The sequence below is a fragment of the Monopterus albus genome, unplaced genomic scaffold (genome assembly GCF_001952655.1).
Source record: "Monopterus albus unplaced genomic scaffold, M_albus_1.0 scaffold130.1, whole genome shotgun sequence".
Lineage (NCBI taxonomy): Eukaryota > Metazoa > Chordata > Actinopteri > Synbranchiformes > Synbranchidae > Monopterus > Monopterus albus.
In genome coordinates this window covers 725148-739080 of record NW_018128010.1, presented here as the reverse complement: position 1 = coordinate 739080, position 13933 = coordinate 725148, and the positions used below count along the sequence as shown (strand labels likewise).

The 13933-nt window shown below is 41.6% G+C and overlaps 1 protein-coding gene across 5 annotated transcripts in view; it reads left to right on the top strand.

The window, feature by feature from the left end:
• The window catches only part of LOC109967493 (neurobeachin-like), a 193426-nt gene that overhangs the window by 143084 nt on the left and 36409 nt on the right, over positions 1–13933 (top strand). For all 5 annotated transcript variants that reach the window (XM_020613099.1, XM_020613098.1, XM_020613097.1 and 2 more), the window contains 2 exons: positions 11932–12049; positions 12137–12239. In XM_020613099.1, coding sequence (XP_020468755.1) covers positions 11932–12049; positions 12137–12239 — 221 coding nt within the window. The remainder of the gene's footprint in view (positions 1–11931; positions 12050–12136; positions 12240–13933) is intronic.

Genomic DNA, 13933 nt, shown 5'->3' with positions numbered 1-13933 from the left:
GCTAGACAAAGATGGCAGCAGAGACATTTTGTCTACTTTCATTAGTTCTGGTTGTGGTGAGCTGTGCTGAATATTAGCCTGTTACTGGCAAAGCTGCACATTGTGGAGCACAGACGGAGAGCATGTCACAATCAAATCTACCCCACCTCATTTCCATCTTCCTCACTGAAAAAAGGGGGACATATGGAGCAGGATGCCAATTGCTTATTTTATACGGTAATTAACATCCTTCAAACCCTGTTATATGGTAGGTGTGTCTCAACCGTGACAAAGTTTATCTCACAAATTTACATATATATTCCCAATAAGGTGAGATATTTTAAGATTAAGCACATTAACTTTGCTGGCTTTCACTCGTGTGTCATAGTTTGGTTGTGACAGTGTCACATTCAAGTAAACTCACAGCCAACCTAAATCAGTGCTGTCGTTTCCTTCAGTATCTTCTATCTGGTATCTGTCAGTGTAAAACTAAACCCATCCACACACTGTATGGCTCCATATAAACATACACTATGTATGTGTGTTTGCACTAATGGATGTGAGTAAAGGACAGTTGGTTATGTGATATGTTTGCACATGCTTGGGACGAGCTTGATTGGTTTCTGTTGTTCCTGATCAGCATGACATATTCATCTCCTTTAGACTAGTTTCTGGAGTTCTGCCAAAGCACAGATGCTTCATCGGGTTTCATATTCTCCAGCCTGCATCTGATTCTTTTGTTTACCTAAATAACAACATTCACACAGCGAGTCCCTGATTGATGCCCCCGGTGTGTGGAAATGTATCTGAATACTGTTTTGTCGTGCTGGGCTTTCATCTGTTGGACTCATTATAGTAGTCATCTCACTGGGCTCTATTAGAGAAGCTCAGGAGACAGGCTCTTGATGAAAGACTCGTGATGGACGAAGAAGTGCTGATGTGCAGGTTCTTGCCTTCAGGCTTTCACCTGCTCAGGAACAGCCCCAAGGCGAAAAGAACCAGGCCGCGCAGACCAGCCAATGAAAAATTGAATAGCTAAAGTCAGACTTTCCTAGTTTTGCTTACTGTGAAACAGGGGTCTGAAATTGATGGTAAAGGTAAAAGTAAAAGTTAACTAATTGGTAAGTGAATTTTCAGAGTCTTTTTATGTTGATAAAAACAAGTCAAAAAGGTGGATGAAAGCACTAAAACAGATGGATAAAGTTGCAGTTCTACCCTGTTAAATTTCAAATGATTTTATTAGAGTGTCAGTTCTGTGGTCTCAGCAGAGCTTGGGAGGTGTCTGAGCAGGGAGTGCGGCGGCAGGGTGAGAGCATGTCGGCTGTTGACACCATCTAACGAATAGGGGGATTAGGAGTTTACAGAGGCAGTAATATGATAGGTCAAAAAGAGGAGGCACTCCTCCACAGCACTTGGCTCTGTAATGAATGATTGACTGGAAAAGGGGAAGCTGCCACTTGCTGGCTGAGTGCTCATCTTGACGCCTGCCGCACCGCTCCACGGCACCCCTTGATCACGTTTCGCTGCTCCCTTCTCATCTAAGGCACCAGTCTGCAGGGAAAAGCTGCTTTTCTCTCTTATTTTTCTCCCTAATTTACACATTTAAGACATTTTTGTTTGCTTATTTGCAATTCTTTTTTTGTCAGTGAGCCACTCTATCAGTCCTACTCCCAGCCTTGAAACCAGCTCCCCACCACCCACCACCCACCACACACTCCCTCACAACCTTCCCTTTCTCCTCAGTTTGCCTTGAGGCAATGAACTAATTTCAGGTTCCATAATTGCGCTGTGTTGTACACCTGTCTGCTATTAATTCTCCCCTGTCTCTCATTCTCTTTCTTAATGAGATATTATTGTAATTATTGTCATTATGCTATTTTCCGTAATGAACTTGATTGATGTTGTTGTTATGGCGCTATTTATTCTCTATAATTACTGTAAATGTGTTGAAAACTTCTACATGCACTGATAGGTCCTCACTCATTCATCAGCCGACCTCAGAGAGCAGAGTTTGTCTTGGATAGGAGAAATGAGCTGAGCAGCCTGGTCGCCCCTTAGCCAGCTTGTAGCCAGTTTAAGACCATTACAACAGTGAAAGGCTACACAATGGCCGGTGCTGGGCTTTGTTTCAGCCCGTCACTTGCACCCTGTGTCTATACTCCCATGTTTGGAAAATCTGATGAATCTTGGAAAAAAAAAAAAGTTTTCAGTGACTTGATTTTGAATGTTATTGTTGAAGAGGCAAACTGCTGGAAAGAATGCTATAGTCTATCTCAGCTGAATGAATAATTTTTTTCCTTGGTAGTAATCAATCCAATTAGGAGTTCAATAAGGGTCATGCATAGGGACTTCACGCTGCAGGTTGATTTTGGGACTAGAATGGAACTGAAGCTGGATAGGGCCTGACTGAAGGCTGGTCTCTTTAATGTGTATTGAGGTAAATTATTGAAACTGTCTGGGGAGCAAAGATGATCTTTTCCCGTTATTCTGAAGGCAAGGTCAGGAGATAATCTGACACTGTGACACTAGATTGTTTTCTCAGGTGGTACCAATTACCTAATCTCTCATTCACCTCTCACGTGCACTGCTGGTGTTGTCTCATTTGCTTTGAAATTTCCAAAGAATTTGCTTTTTTAAATTTATTTATTTTATAAAAAGTACATTTTCTGTGATGAAATACTTTGAGTCAGAGCCATGTATGTCTTTTACTAGTTGCCACAAATTTGTACCCTCATTTTCAGGTTCAGTAGCACCTGTAAAGCTGTAACCCTTCTTGAGAACTGGAATTTGAGTCAAAATGCACAAAGGCTATATGGGTCTTTAAGGGGGCCATAGTTGATCTTTAATCTCTCTGTATGAGAGGGAAAGTGGATAGAAGAGCCCTAGAAGTGGACACATCCAGCCTTTGTGGATTTGCTCACATGCTGGGGAGCTTTGAGTGTCTGACAGCCATTTAACTCCACACGACCTGGTTCTCAAGTGCCATCATTTGTGCGCTCTTGAATCCTGTTAGGAGCCATAATTACAATTCATGCACTCCCTTTGCTTCTATAAAGAAGCACTGAAAGAGCAAAGAGGAGTGCGGAGAGCCTGAGAGAACCCCAGCAATACTGGCCTTTCAGCATTGTGGAGACACTCTCGGAGTAAACTGGCTGAATACTGTGGGCTGCATTGTCACACTAAGCTACAAAGTCTATGTAATATAATCTTTCACAAAATGATAAATGTATTATAGACAAGCAAATCTAAAATGTGTATAAAATATATACAAGTATATAAATTATCCATGTGAAATACTGAAGTTATTGACAAATATACAGGGATGGGTTTCTTTCAGTGCAAGTAGAAATATACATTTTACAAGACACATTTTATAAAATTGCCATTCTTTGAAGTGGGCAAACAACTTGTGAATTGAAGTATGAGTAAAGTGAAGCGCATTCAGTGACTTTCAAAGAGAGAAGAAAGGGTGAGCATAATGCCTAATAGGTACTTTAGTAATTTGAGTTTTCATAGCTTAATCCGGTCTGAAAAGCTCAGGAGAAGAAAGGCTGCAAATGGCCCTCAGTGTTAATTTGATGTGACTTCTGTACAATAAGGGCTGTGGATCCCAGAAGCCCATTTTGAAGCTTACCTTCTTTCATCATCCTTAGCCCTTGGAACTTTTCCTAAATGTTTCATGAAACTAAGGCTGTAAGCCTCTTTGGTATTCTGTCTTTATAACGCCTAGTTTAAGACTATTATTGCACCGTATTCTAGGCAGAGGAGCATATACAAACAGTGAAGCTGGCTTTCCATTGTGTGAAACTCAAATTGATTCAGTACAATTGGGAAACCACTTCTATTAAAACACACATATTCTATGGCTCATTTCTCTTCTTTCATTTTGCAAATACAAGTGGGAGTTGGTTTCCCTTCTTCTTTTTCCAGATAGGTTTTCTTTCTGGTTTTCTGAGTTTACCTACTCATTTTACTGTTTATATTTATCTTGGATTTCAGTACCCCTGAAAACACCAAACCACATGCACAAACAATGCCTCATCACTTATCCTTATCCTTATATAAAAGTGAAAATAAAATGAAACTTTCCCCTCATGTTGTCAGCAGGTGGAGACCCTCAGTCTCCTCATGTAAAAAAAAAAAAAAAGATTTTGAACTCTGGTTCCTCTGTGAGATTCATAAGACCTTATTTTGTTTTTCCCTTTTTTGCAGACAAAAGATGCAGTTTGTTATCAAAGAATCCTGTGATGATTCGCCTCAGGAAAGTACAGGCTGTCTCACAGCTTTGTAACACATTCTCCTGTATCGTAAAAAAAAGAATTTCAGGGTTATACTGTAGCTACATGCTACTTTCAGGAAACAAAGGGTATACTTTCTTTCTTCTGTATCTTTTGATTACACAGAATAGGGGGAAACTAGCAAGAGACACACTGGGAGGGTCAGTGACCCTGGAGAAAACAGCTAGCATTAATATGGACTAATCCAGTGTAATTAGTCAAATTACAGCACGCCAAGCAGCTTGTCAGGGGCTGTCGGCTTTGGCAGGCACACAGGACGGCTTGGAGTCCCACTGGACAGCAGAGAGACCTAAAAGCTGTGCAACGGTACCCTATTCCACCAGATTTTTCTCCTTTCAGTCCATTTCCCTGGTCTCTTCTGTTTTTCTTTCTCGACATTCATATCACGGACAACAGGATGACAAATTATATCAATGCTGCACTTCTCCTATGTGATTTTATGAGAGACAGTCAGATGCACGCTAACTAGTGCTGCTAAGAACCATAGACATGGTTAAGACACTTCCTGATGCCTTAGGATTAGCATTGGTAAAAAGATTTAAACTATATAATTACATGAGGATAAAGTACAAATTATCTAGTGCGCTCAACAGCCAGATTATCATCCCCTGCAGCCTCGCTCAGCCCCGAGGGGTGAGTCTGGATGACAAAAGGCCCTCATTAGCATAAATTTACAAGCCCTCTCGTTCAGAGAAGCCGATAAGAACCTGTTCCACCTTTGCTTTTGCCCTGAACGGCTTGTTGTGCTTTTGGCAGTGACAGATAAGTCAGGGTAATTCAGCTTTATGCCTGAAAAAATGATGCTTCCGATTCTGGCTGCAACCCGAAGGTGTCACCCACGATAATCCTCAAAGAGAGTCCAGCAGGAAGGGGGCTGTGTGTTTTCCAGATGATATACTGCAAATGACAGAAAGAATTATACGATGGAGGACAAATCTGTAACTTACTATTAAGCAATTCCCAGTGAATAACAGGGATAAAAGGATAATGGATGAGGGTGTCATTATTACCTTGGTGCTGAGGGAAGCACCAAAGCAAAGGTAGAGAGACAAGATTAATTGAGGACGAGTGAGGCGCGCTCATTGCTCATCAAGCCCTCTCTTCTAACCACTTGCTCTTTCTGTCCCTCTCCTCTTCTGTCTCTCCACCTCTCCATCTTTGTCTTGTTCTTTTTCCCCTTCTCTGTCTTGCTCTGAGCCCCCATCCCTCCCACACACCACCCAAATAAATAAATAAATGAATAAATACAAAGAAAAGAAAAAGTGGGATTTAAAGTGATCAGCTTGGCACTCTCAGTGGCAGCCAGAGGAAGCCGGTACCCAGGCCAGGAAGATTTCAGTCATCTTAAGGCTGTCAAGTCCCTGAAAAAGTCCCATTAGAAAAAGTTTGCTGAAAAGGCCCCATAACAAATGAGTGTATTCCTTCTCTCAAGCTCCTTAGTGAAGGCATACTCAAGCTGTTTATCTGGATGATGGGTTCACTTGGTGTGTTCATGCATGTGTGTAGATATGGCTGTGGGCGGATCAGTGATTGTTTATGTATGTTGAAATGTTTGTTGTGCCCCTTTCTTTGTTTATTTCGGTGCAGTTGAGTAACATTCCACTCACAGGTTGGAGATAAAATAATGTGCATTTCATGGAAAAAATTTTGAATGCTAAAAACTACTTGATCGCCATAGTAACACTGCTACAAAGGTGAATTATATTAGCTTAAATGCAAATTTACAGGTTTAAAAGGAGTGCAAATTTTGTACTTTGGGGTCCAAATAATCTGTTGATAAATAAATAAGTAAATTATTTTAATTTGCCAGAAATGACACAGACGTGCCACTCCTGTCGCAACACATGCCAAACATTAACAAACTCCAAGAGGGCCAGTGCATGTTACATCTGTTGACCCAGGAATGAATATGATCCATGTAACTAATTTCAGTGCACAAGTGTCTTTTTCATGTACACTACCAGTCAAGAATCTGGACACAAGTTTGGGAAAGTGTGTCAAAACCTTTGACTGGTATTGTACTGTAGTTTTAGCAGTATTTTTAGACCCATTGTATTTTTGGTAATTGGGGTTATACCTATTTCTAGTAAAGGTTTACTGTCACTTCTCTATATCTGTGAAGGGTAAAGGTGTGAAGATCCAGCTACATGAGAAGTCTAAAAAAAATACAGTGTGTTCTTATGGTTGCATGTAGATCATAAGATATCATTATTAAACATATATTTTCTGGCTATTCTTCAGTATCAGTAAGGTCATCAAAGAAATGACATTTTGTTTTGGATCACTTCGTCTAACCTCCTACAGGTATCTCATGGCTTGACAAAAAGCTGTATGTATAATCGCTGTATAGGTAACCACAAGTCTAAGTAAATGTTTTGTGTTTCTTGAGGTGTTATATAGTTAATATGTGAGACAGAAAATATTTAAAGAACCTAGACTGTTTGAGAGAAAATTGCATACTAGTTGAACCACTCCTCCCACCTGTCCTATCATGGCAGTGTTCAAGATACTGCTGCAGGGCCTGCTAATGTGCATGAAATCTCATCCCTGACATAAATGTTATTGACAAACTTGGCTGGACATTTGGGACAGTGAACTGCCAGCATATTTAATGCATATTCATCTCCTTTATCCCACTGGTCCTGCCAGAGCACCCGAGCTGTGTCATCTTGCCACACTCCAGCTACCACCCAAATGTATAGTGACACTGATTATGTAAATCTGAATCTTGTTTTCACCCGATACCTGCATTAGGAGCCCGCTACTTTATTGAAGTTGAGATATGGGTCTCTGAGAGAGGAAGCAAGTAAAATGCTGATTTTATATATATATATATATATAATCTGAGGGAATATTTCACATCTTTCTGCACTTCATAACAGTTGTCACATTAAGAGGGGATCAGATGAGACACGCTTTAATGCTGAGGCATATAAATATACAGTATGTAAAAGGGATTAACGCTAAAATAAAAGTGTGGATTTGGGCACACTGTGGACATACAACTAAGATTTCTGCCTGCATGACTTTATAAAGTTAAATAAGCCAACATTAGTTTAAATTCATGGGTGAAACACCTAAGTCGGTGGTAGGAAAAAAAAGGAATGCACTGTGTTTATTATTGCTTTTTTCTTTAAAGGGTCAGTTCACCCAAATTATTAAAAGTTATGCAGCACCTTCTCCCTTACCCCCATTCTTAGTTTTGGTGTCTGTGAAACATTCTGCAGGAACTTTGCTTTCTAGAAACAATTTCCCTGCAATAATAAATAATGTAAACACCTTTTTGTGAACAACATTAGACCTATTTCCATTGATTACAACGTCTCTATGGATAAAGTTGACAGCATGCTTTCTAGATTATGTTGTTTTGTTTTTTTTTTATTTCAGTGAGCTCCTTTCACCTCCTCTGTATTTTGGCAAAGGCAGATATTTCAGTGGCTGATATTTTGGCATCCAGGCAAATTGAACCAACACAACATATCTGTAGGGTGGATATCACATGTGCTAGAAAAGGTATTTTATTAACAAAACGGTACCGAACATGGGAGACAAGACAACAGTTACATGACATTACAAAAGGATATGGAGTGTTTAACAAGGTTGCAGTGTGTGAAGTGTGGGTATGAAATGCAAGAAAGGGAAAAGGAGGGGAAATAAATAAATAAAAAATTACCAATAATAATGATGACAACAGTACTACTAATAAAATCAGCTTGTTACATTTTAGAGGTTGGTGGGAATGTGCGTGTCCTCAGCCCCAGGTATTTGGTTCAAGTCTAAATGTGTTAAAAATGGGTTCCATGTGTCATAAAAAGCTGATAAACTATTCTTGTGAGTGGATGCCATTTTCTCTAATGTGATGTATTCTGTCAGAAGGTTGGTCCAGTGGTTTATGTGTGGTGATTTTTTTGGATTTCCAGTTTTGAACAGACCTCTCAAGTTATTTGTTACTGTGTTAAACTCTGATTTTTACTTTCTAGTTTATATGTTCTACTTTCTAACATTTCTATAAATATATTTTTCATGACCCATGTCTACCATGATGTCTGTGGCTGATGATGGACTCACACTTAGCTGAGAGATGCCTTCTGCTCCTGCTCTTTGCTTTCTCTGACTGCTCAGCCTCTTCACAGATTTAGCCCATATTGCCTGGGGTCAGCCATTGAATGCAGTATACGTAATGTGTGCTGATCCTCCAAATTGCCATGTGTGAAATCCATCCCACTCACTCCTGAGGGGGTAGTCATATCATTCAAAATGAACCTGCTGCTAGTATCCTCCCCTTATTCTTCCTCTTCACTGTTCTCTGTGGCCGCCTGGGACCATGCACTTGGGAGGCTTTATAGTGGAAGCCTATTAGACAAATCTGAGAAGAATGCAGCGGAGGTGCTGTGATACCAGGTTGTCAGATTGTCATATAAAGTCTCATATAAATATATCAGTCATGTTGGCTTGGAAATCTCACTGAATAATATTATTTTCTTGTTTTGGTGTAAATGCAGTAGAGGGGGGATTGCATTGTTCCATATGGGAGAAAATTGGATCAGGTTTTAGAGAAAATTCTTCATTAGATTTATTAATTTCTGTCATAGTGTCTTAGTCGATGTGGGGTTAAAACTATTCAAAAGTCAAATATAATTAGAATCTATTTCCATAAAGGAAGTGGTTTCCTATCGCTTTTAAGTTTGATGTGCTCCATTTCAGCAGCTGCTCATTATTATACAGGTTTCAGCCTAAACACCAGTGTCACCTGTGCCTCTTCTGATCTCATCTGTCACAGTATTTTTCAGTTTTCTGCCTGTGATGTTCTACAGGCAGAATGCAGCCTGTAGAGAAGGCAAATAAAGGAAAGTGAGGACAGAGATGTTAAATTGCATTATGGCTATTATGCTGGAGAGGTGTATCTCCCTTGCAGCTGGCAGAGCAGCGCATGCGCTTGTGGCTCCTAATGAGCCTGCATGGAGGGACCTGTGTGGAAACAAAAGGCTGTGCTTGTCGGCCATACCAGACCCCCATGCACCCGCCCCCTCTCTGCTCCCCAGCCCTGAGCGTGACAGACCAAGAGCAGAGTGCCGGTCCCTTCCTGGTGGCGTGATTAGATTGGGGCCGAAGTCTCCAGCTGGCAGGCCTGTCTGGGACTGGAGGCGGCCGTCCCCAGCACTTGTCACTGGCTGACACTTCTGACAGGCAGGGGACAGGCTGGCAGGCCTGTCTGTGACTGGAGGCGGCCGTCCCCAGCACTTGTCACTGGCTGACACTTCTGACAGGCAGGGGACAGCTTCGGCAGACAGGTTCATTAAATGGCATTTTTTACAGCTGGGCCTCCAAAAATGAGGGCTGGGCTTTGTCAAATCTCCAAGTCTACAGGGGCCCCAGTGTGTTGGTTTAGAGCAAAGCTTTGTTGTTATGACAAATTTTTTGATCTGGGCTGTTTGAAATCAGCTCTTTTTTTCTGCTCTTTAGCCTTTCTTTTGTTGACAGCAGCCCTTTGGCCTGTGCTTTGTCATGATGGCAAAATGTTAACTTTAGCTGGGTAGCAAGGAACAAGCATTACTAAAATATTATATTAATCAATTTGGAGCTATCATGTCATAGCAGTTTTCATGTTTTTCAATTCTTAAGAACCTGCATTGCAGTATCTGCTTGACAAACCCATGTAAACTGCACTTTTATTACTTCTGGCTTGTTATAGATCCAGAATCTTATAGTGCATGATGTAGTGTACAAAGTCACTATTTACTAGAACCATTCACGGCATTGATGAATTGAAAAAGTAAGGAATGAAAGGAATAAAGTCTGTGCTGAAATGAGAAACTGTTCTCCAAACATCCAGCTAACTTAATATGTATTCAAATAACAGCTTGCTAGTGCGTTGATGAAGTAAGATGTTGTAGCCTTCCCATGATCCATATCTGTCTTATTTGCCTTTCTGCACTGCACTCAAAAGACTGCTTCCAGAACATCTGGCTGCAGAGCAGCAGGGGGATGAAAGGTACTGCAGAGCGGATGCTGGCCCTCAACAGTGTGCCTGCAGCTTCACAGCTATCCCTCCATCTCACCACCCTTCCTCTCTATCCCCCATCCAGTCAGCATGCTGCCTCTTCTGGGCTGTGCTGTCTCTATGACAACTGTTTGAGTTGGGGGTTGCAGAGGTGTCAAGCAGGGGCATTACTGGGAGGAGAGGACCAGAGATGCTGTGCTGCACATCCAGCATCTCCACCTAATCCAATTTTAATTGAGCTCCAGAGATTTTGGATGTGGCACGGAGGTCGGGCATGAGCTATTCCAGGGAGAAATTAAAGCAGCCTGGCTCACACTGCACTCTTTCAGCCTGTCACTATTTTAAATGAGCATTAGCATCACACCTAACCCAGCTGAACATCTCACTCTGCTTCCCTCTCTGCCTACCTACTCCACCTGAATCACCCTCACGCATATATATATATAGGGACCCCCCCCACACACACAATAATATACTTTAGGGCCTCACCCCCTTACTGCCCTGTTATGTCTTTATTCTCTCTTACACACACTCTCTTTCTGAACTGAACCCGTGTGATTATAACCTGGGGTGTTGATGAGGTGCCTCCCCAGCTCATACTGTTGGATACAATTGTTCAGTCAGAAGGAAGTGAGATGGTAGGAGGGGGAAAGGTGTGTGAGGGGACCATTCTCACCTGTCAGAACAACTGTCTTGGTTTTTTCTGTGTGGACCTACAGTCCCAGTGGTACACTAATGATCCTTTGTCTGCTCACTTCTCTACTTGGCACTGTGGGGGTTTTTTTTGTGTGATTATTTATGTGTCACTAACTCAGGGGGTGGTTTTGTGACCACTTGCCTTTGTTCTAATGTTATAGATGAGCTGAAAAAGTGTGAAACACTCATAGAGAATCTGTAGAGAGCTCATACTGTGAATAAAAGTGCCTTGAATTATGCTATAATCACCTCACTAATTCTTTGTTTTAAGTTAATATGGAATAAATGAGCTGGTACAAATGTGATATTAACATTCTCTTTAGAATAAAACATACTCAATAGTTATTAAGAACTGATTTTAGTAGCATAATGTAATTGTCTTACAGTATTAGTATCAGGTTTGAATTCCAGCTGGGATAACAGTCTCACCACCTACTGCTGTGATGCCCATAAACAAGACTCACCTTTTAATATAGCAAAGCAGTACGCAAATGTTAAACACTGATCTCTCTTTTGAGGAATTCTGTTCAGGCCACATTTTTATGCCAGCTCCGATACAGTTTGAAAGCAGTGTTGGCTCAGAGTTGGTTTGTTTTTATGTCCGTATCACAATAAAGCAGTGGCCCCATTGCTTTAGTTCAAATAATTGAATTCATAGTCTGGGAACCTGCCTCATCGCCGTTGTGATAGAGTACTTCAATGCCAGTGGCATTGTATATAAAGGAAATGTCTTAAATAAATCATCTGAAAGCCTGTTGTCACACTTTCTTATCTGCAGCACACGCTCTTGTTGATGTTTCCTTGTTTTGTTATATGCAGCTTTCACATTACAATAGATGTGCACGATTTATGGTTTTATAATACTTATTGTTAATTTAACCTTTATTTTACCAGGCGAAGTTAATTGAAATTGAAAATCTCTCTTAAATGAATGTCCTTCGTCTGTTGGCCTGCTAGGTCTTAGCATACACTGAGGGTTTACACGGGAAGTGGATGTTCAGCGAGATCCGAGCAGTCTTCCCCAGACGCTACCTCCTGCAGAACACAGCGATGGAGGTCTTCATGGCCAACAGAAGTAGGTTTAGTGCCAATTATAGCTTTAGAAATACAGGATTCTTTTCCTTTTTTCCATCATTAACTGATGTTTCTTGCTCTTCAACAGCATCAGTGATGTTCAACTTTCCTGACCAGGCCACAGTAAAGAAAGTGGTCTACAGCCTTCCTCGAGTTGGAGTGGGCACCAGCTATGGACTTCCACAAGCTAGGTGGGTCACAGATGCCAAAAGAAAATTAACAGAACACTGTTAAATATTTCTAATATTGTAATTCTTTAATGACCAATGTTACCCTCCTCTGTGTTGTGTGTTGGTGCACTGTATTTGTGCAGCTTTGCCTGCAGAAGAGTCATTTGAAGTCCCATTGCTCCAGTCATTGAAGTGGATGTGCTCTGACCCTGACTGAACTGACCTACTTCTCTGACAGGAGATTTTATACACCAGGCCTGTAGCCAGGCCACTGACCACAGAGAAAACCACAGATTCCCCTTAGACTCTCATGTTGCTAACCAGCCTATTTATAGTGTTACAAAGCAAGCACATTTTCATAACTATCACATTAATAGTTTGGATATCATGCAAGCCATCCTGAAGTAACACTTTACTACCAAACTTAGTAAGGTATTGTGGCTCATTTTTTGGTGCTAAATAGTGAAATTGTGTGTTCTAATTTACCAAGGAGTTGCAGTTACTGCAGGTTTTGCGCTGGAAAGAAAAGGAAAAAGAAGCACTCCTGGAAATTGCATGTTTGGTCTCAAGCAACATATATTTTAAGGCGTTTCTGTTTAGATATGCAAATAAAGGAGGGGAGAATGGTAATTTACACCAGCACCCTCAGTATTCCTTCTGCCACAGACTGCGTCTGATATTTAACCCTCGACTGCACAGTGTTGCCCTGAGACAACATAAATCTTTTCAGCCTCTCTTTGTGCCGTTTTTCTCATGAAAGCAAAATCCCAGTAACACCTTAAGGGGATTTCTTCAAATTTGGTACAAACATCCACTTGAACTTCAATAATGAATTTATTAGATGTTGCAGGCCAAAAGTCACAGTGGCCTCTCATTTGTCCCATTCCCATGAGTTAGATTGGTGGTGAACGCAACCTTACAACGGTGCATTGGCATTGGCGTGCCACATTTAGTTTATGGTTTGCAGCTTGACGAGTATGCTGTTTGTTTCAGTTTGTTAATTATAAACTGGCATGCAAGACACAGAGCTGGTTTTCAGCTACTAAATGTTATTGTTCATCTAATGGTTTACTGGGATGTAGCAATCCTTTGATTATAAGCATAAATTTGATTTGGTTAAAAAAATAAGAATGTAAGTTGAAAACACCCATAATTAGCACTAACTTTCTGTTGTCTGATCCATCCATCCATCCATTTTCCTCCGCTTATCCGGAACCGGGTTGCGGGGGCAGCAGTCTAAGAAAAGATGCCCAGACTTCCCTCTCTCCAGACACTTCCTCCAGCTCCTCCGGGGGAATGCCAAGGCGTTCCCAGGCCAGCCGAGAGACATAGTCTCTCCAGCGTGTCCTGGGTCTTCCCCGGGGCCTCCTCCCGGTGGGACATGCCCGGAACACCTCCCTAGGAAGGCGCCCAGGAGGCATCCGAAACAGATGCCCGAGCCACCTCCTTGGCTTCCTCTCGATGTGGAGGGGCAGCGGTTCTACTTTAAGCTCCTCCCGGGTGACCGAGCTCCTCACCCTATCTCATTTCGGCTCATTTCGGCCGCCTGTATCCGGGATCTTGCCCTTTCGGTCATGACCCAAAGTTCATGACCATAGGCGAGAGTGGGAATGTAGATTGACCAGTAAATCGAGAGCTTCGCCTTACAGCTCAACTCCTTCTTCACCACGACTGACCGGTACATCGACCGCATTACTGCAGAAGCTGCACCGATC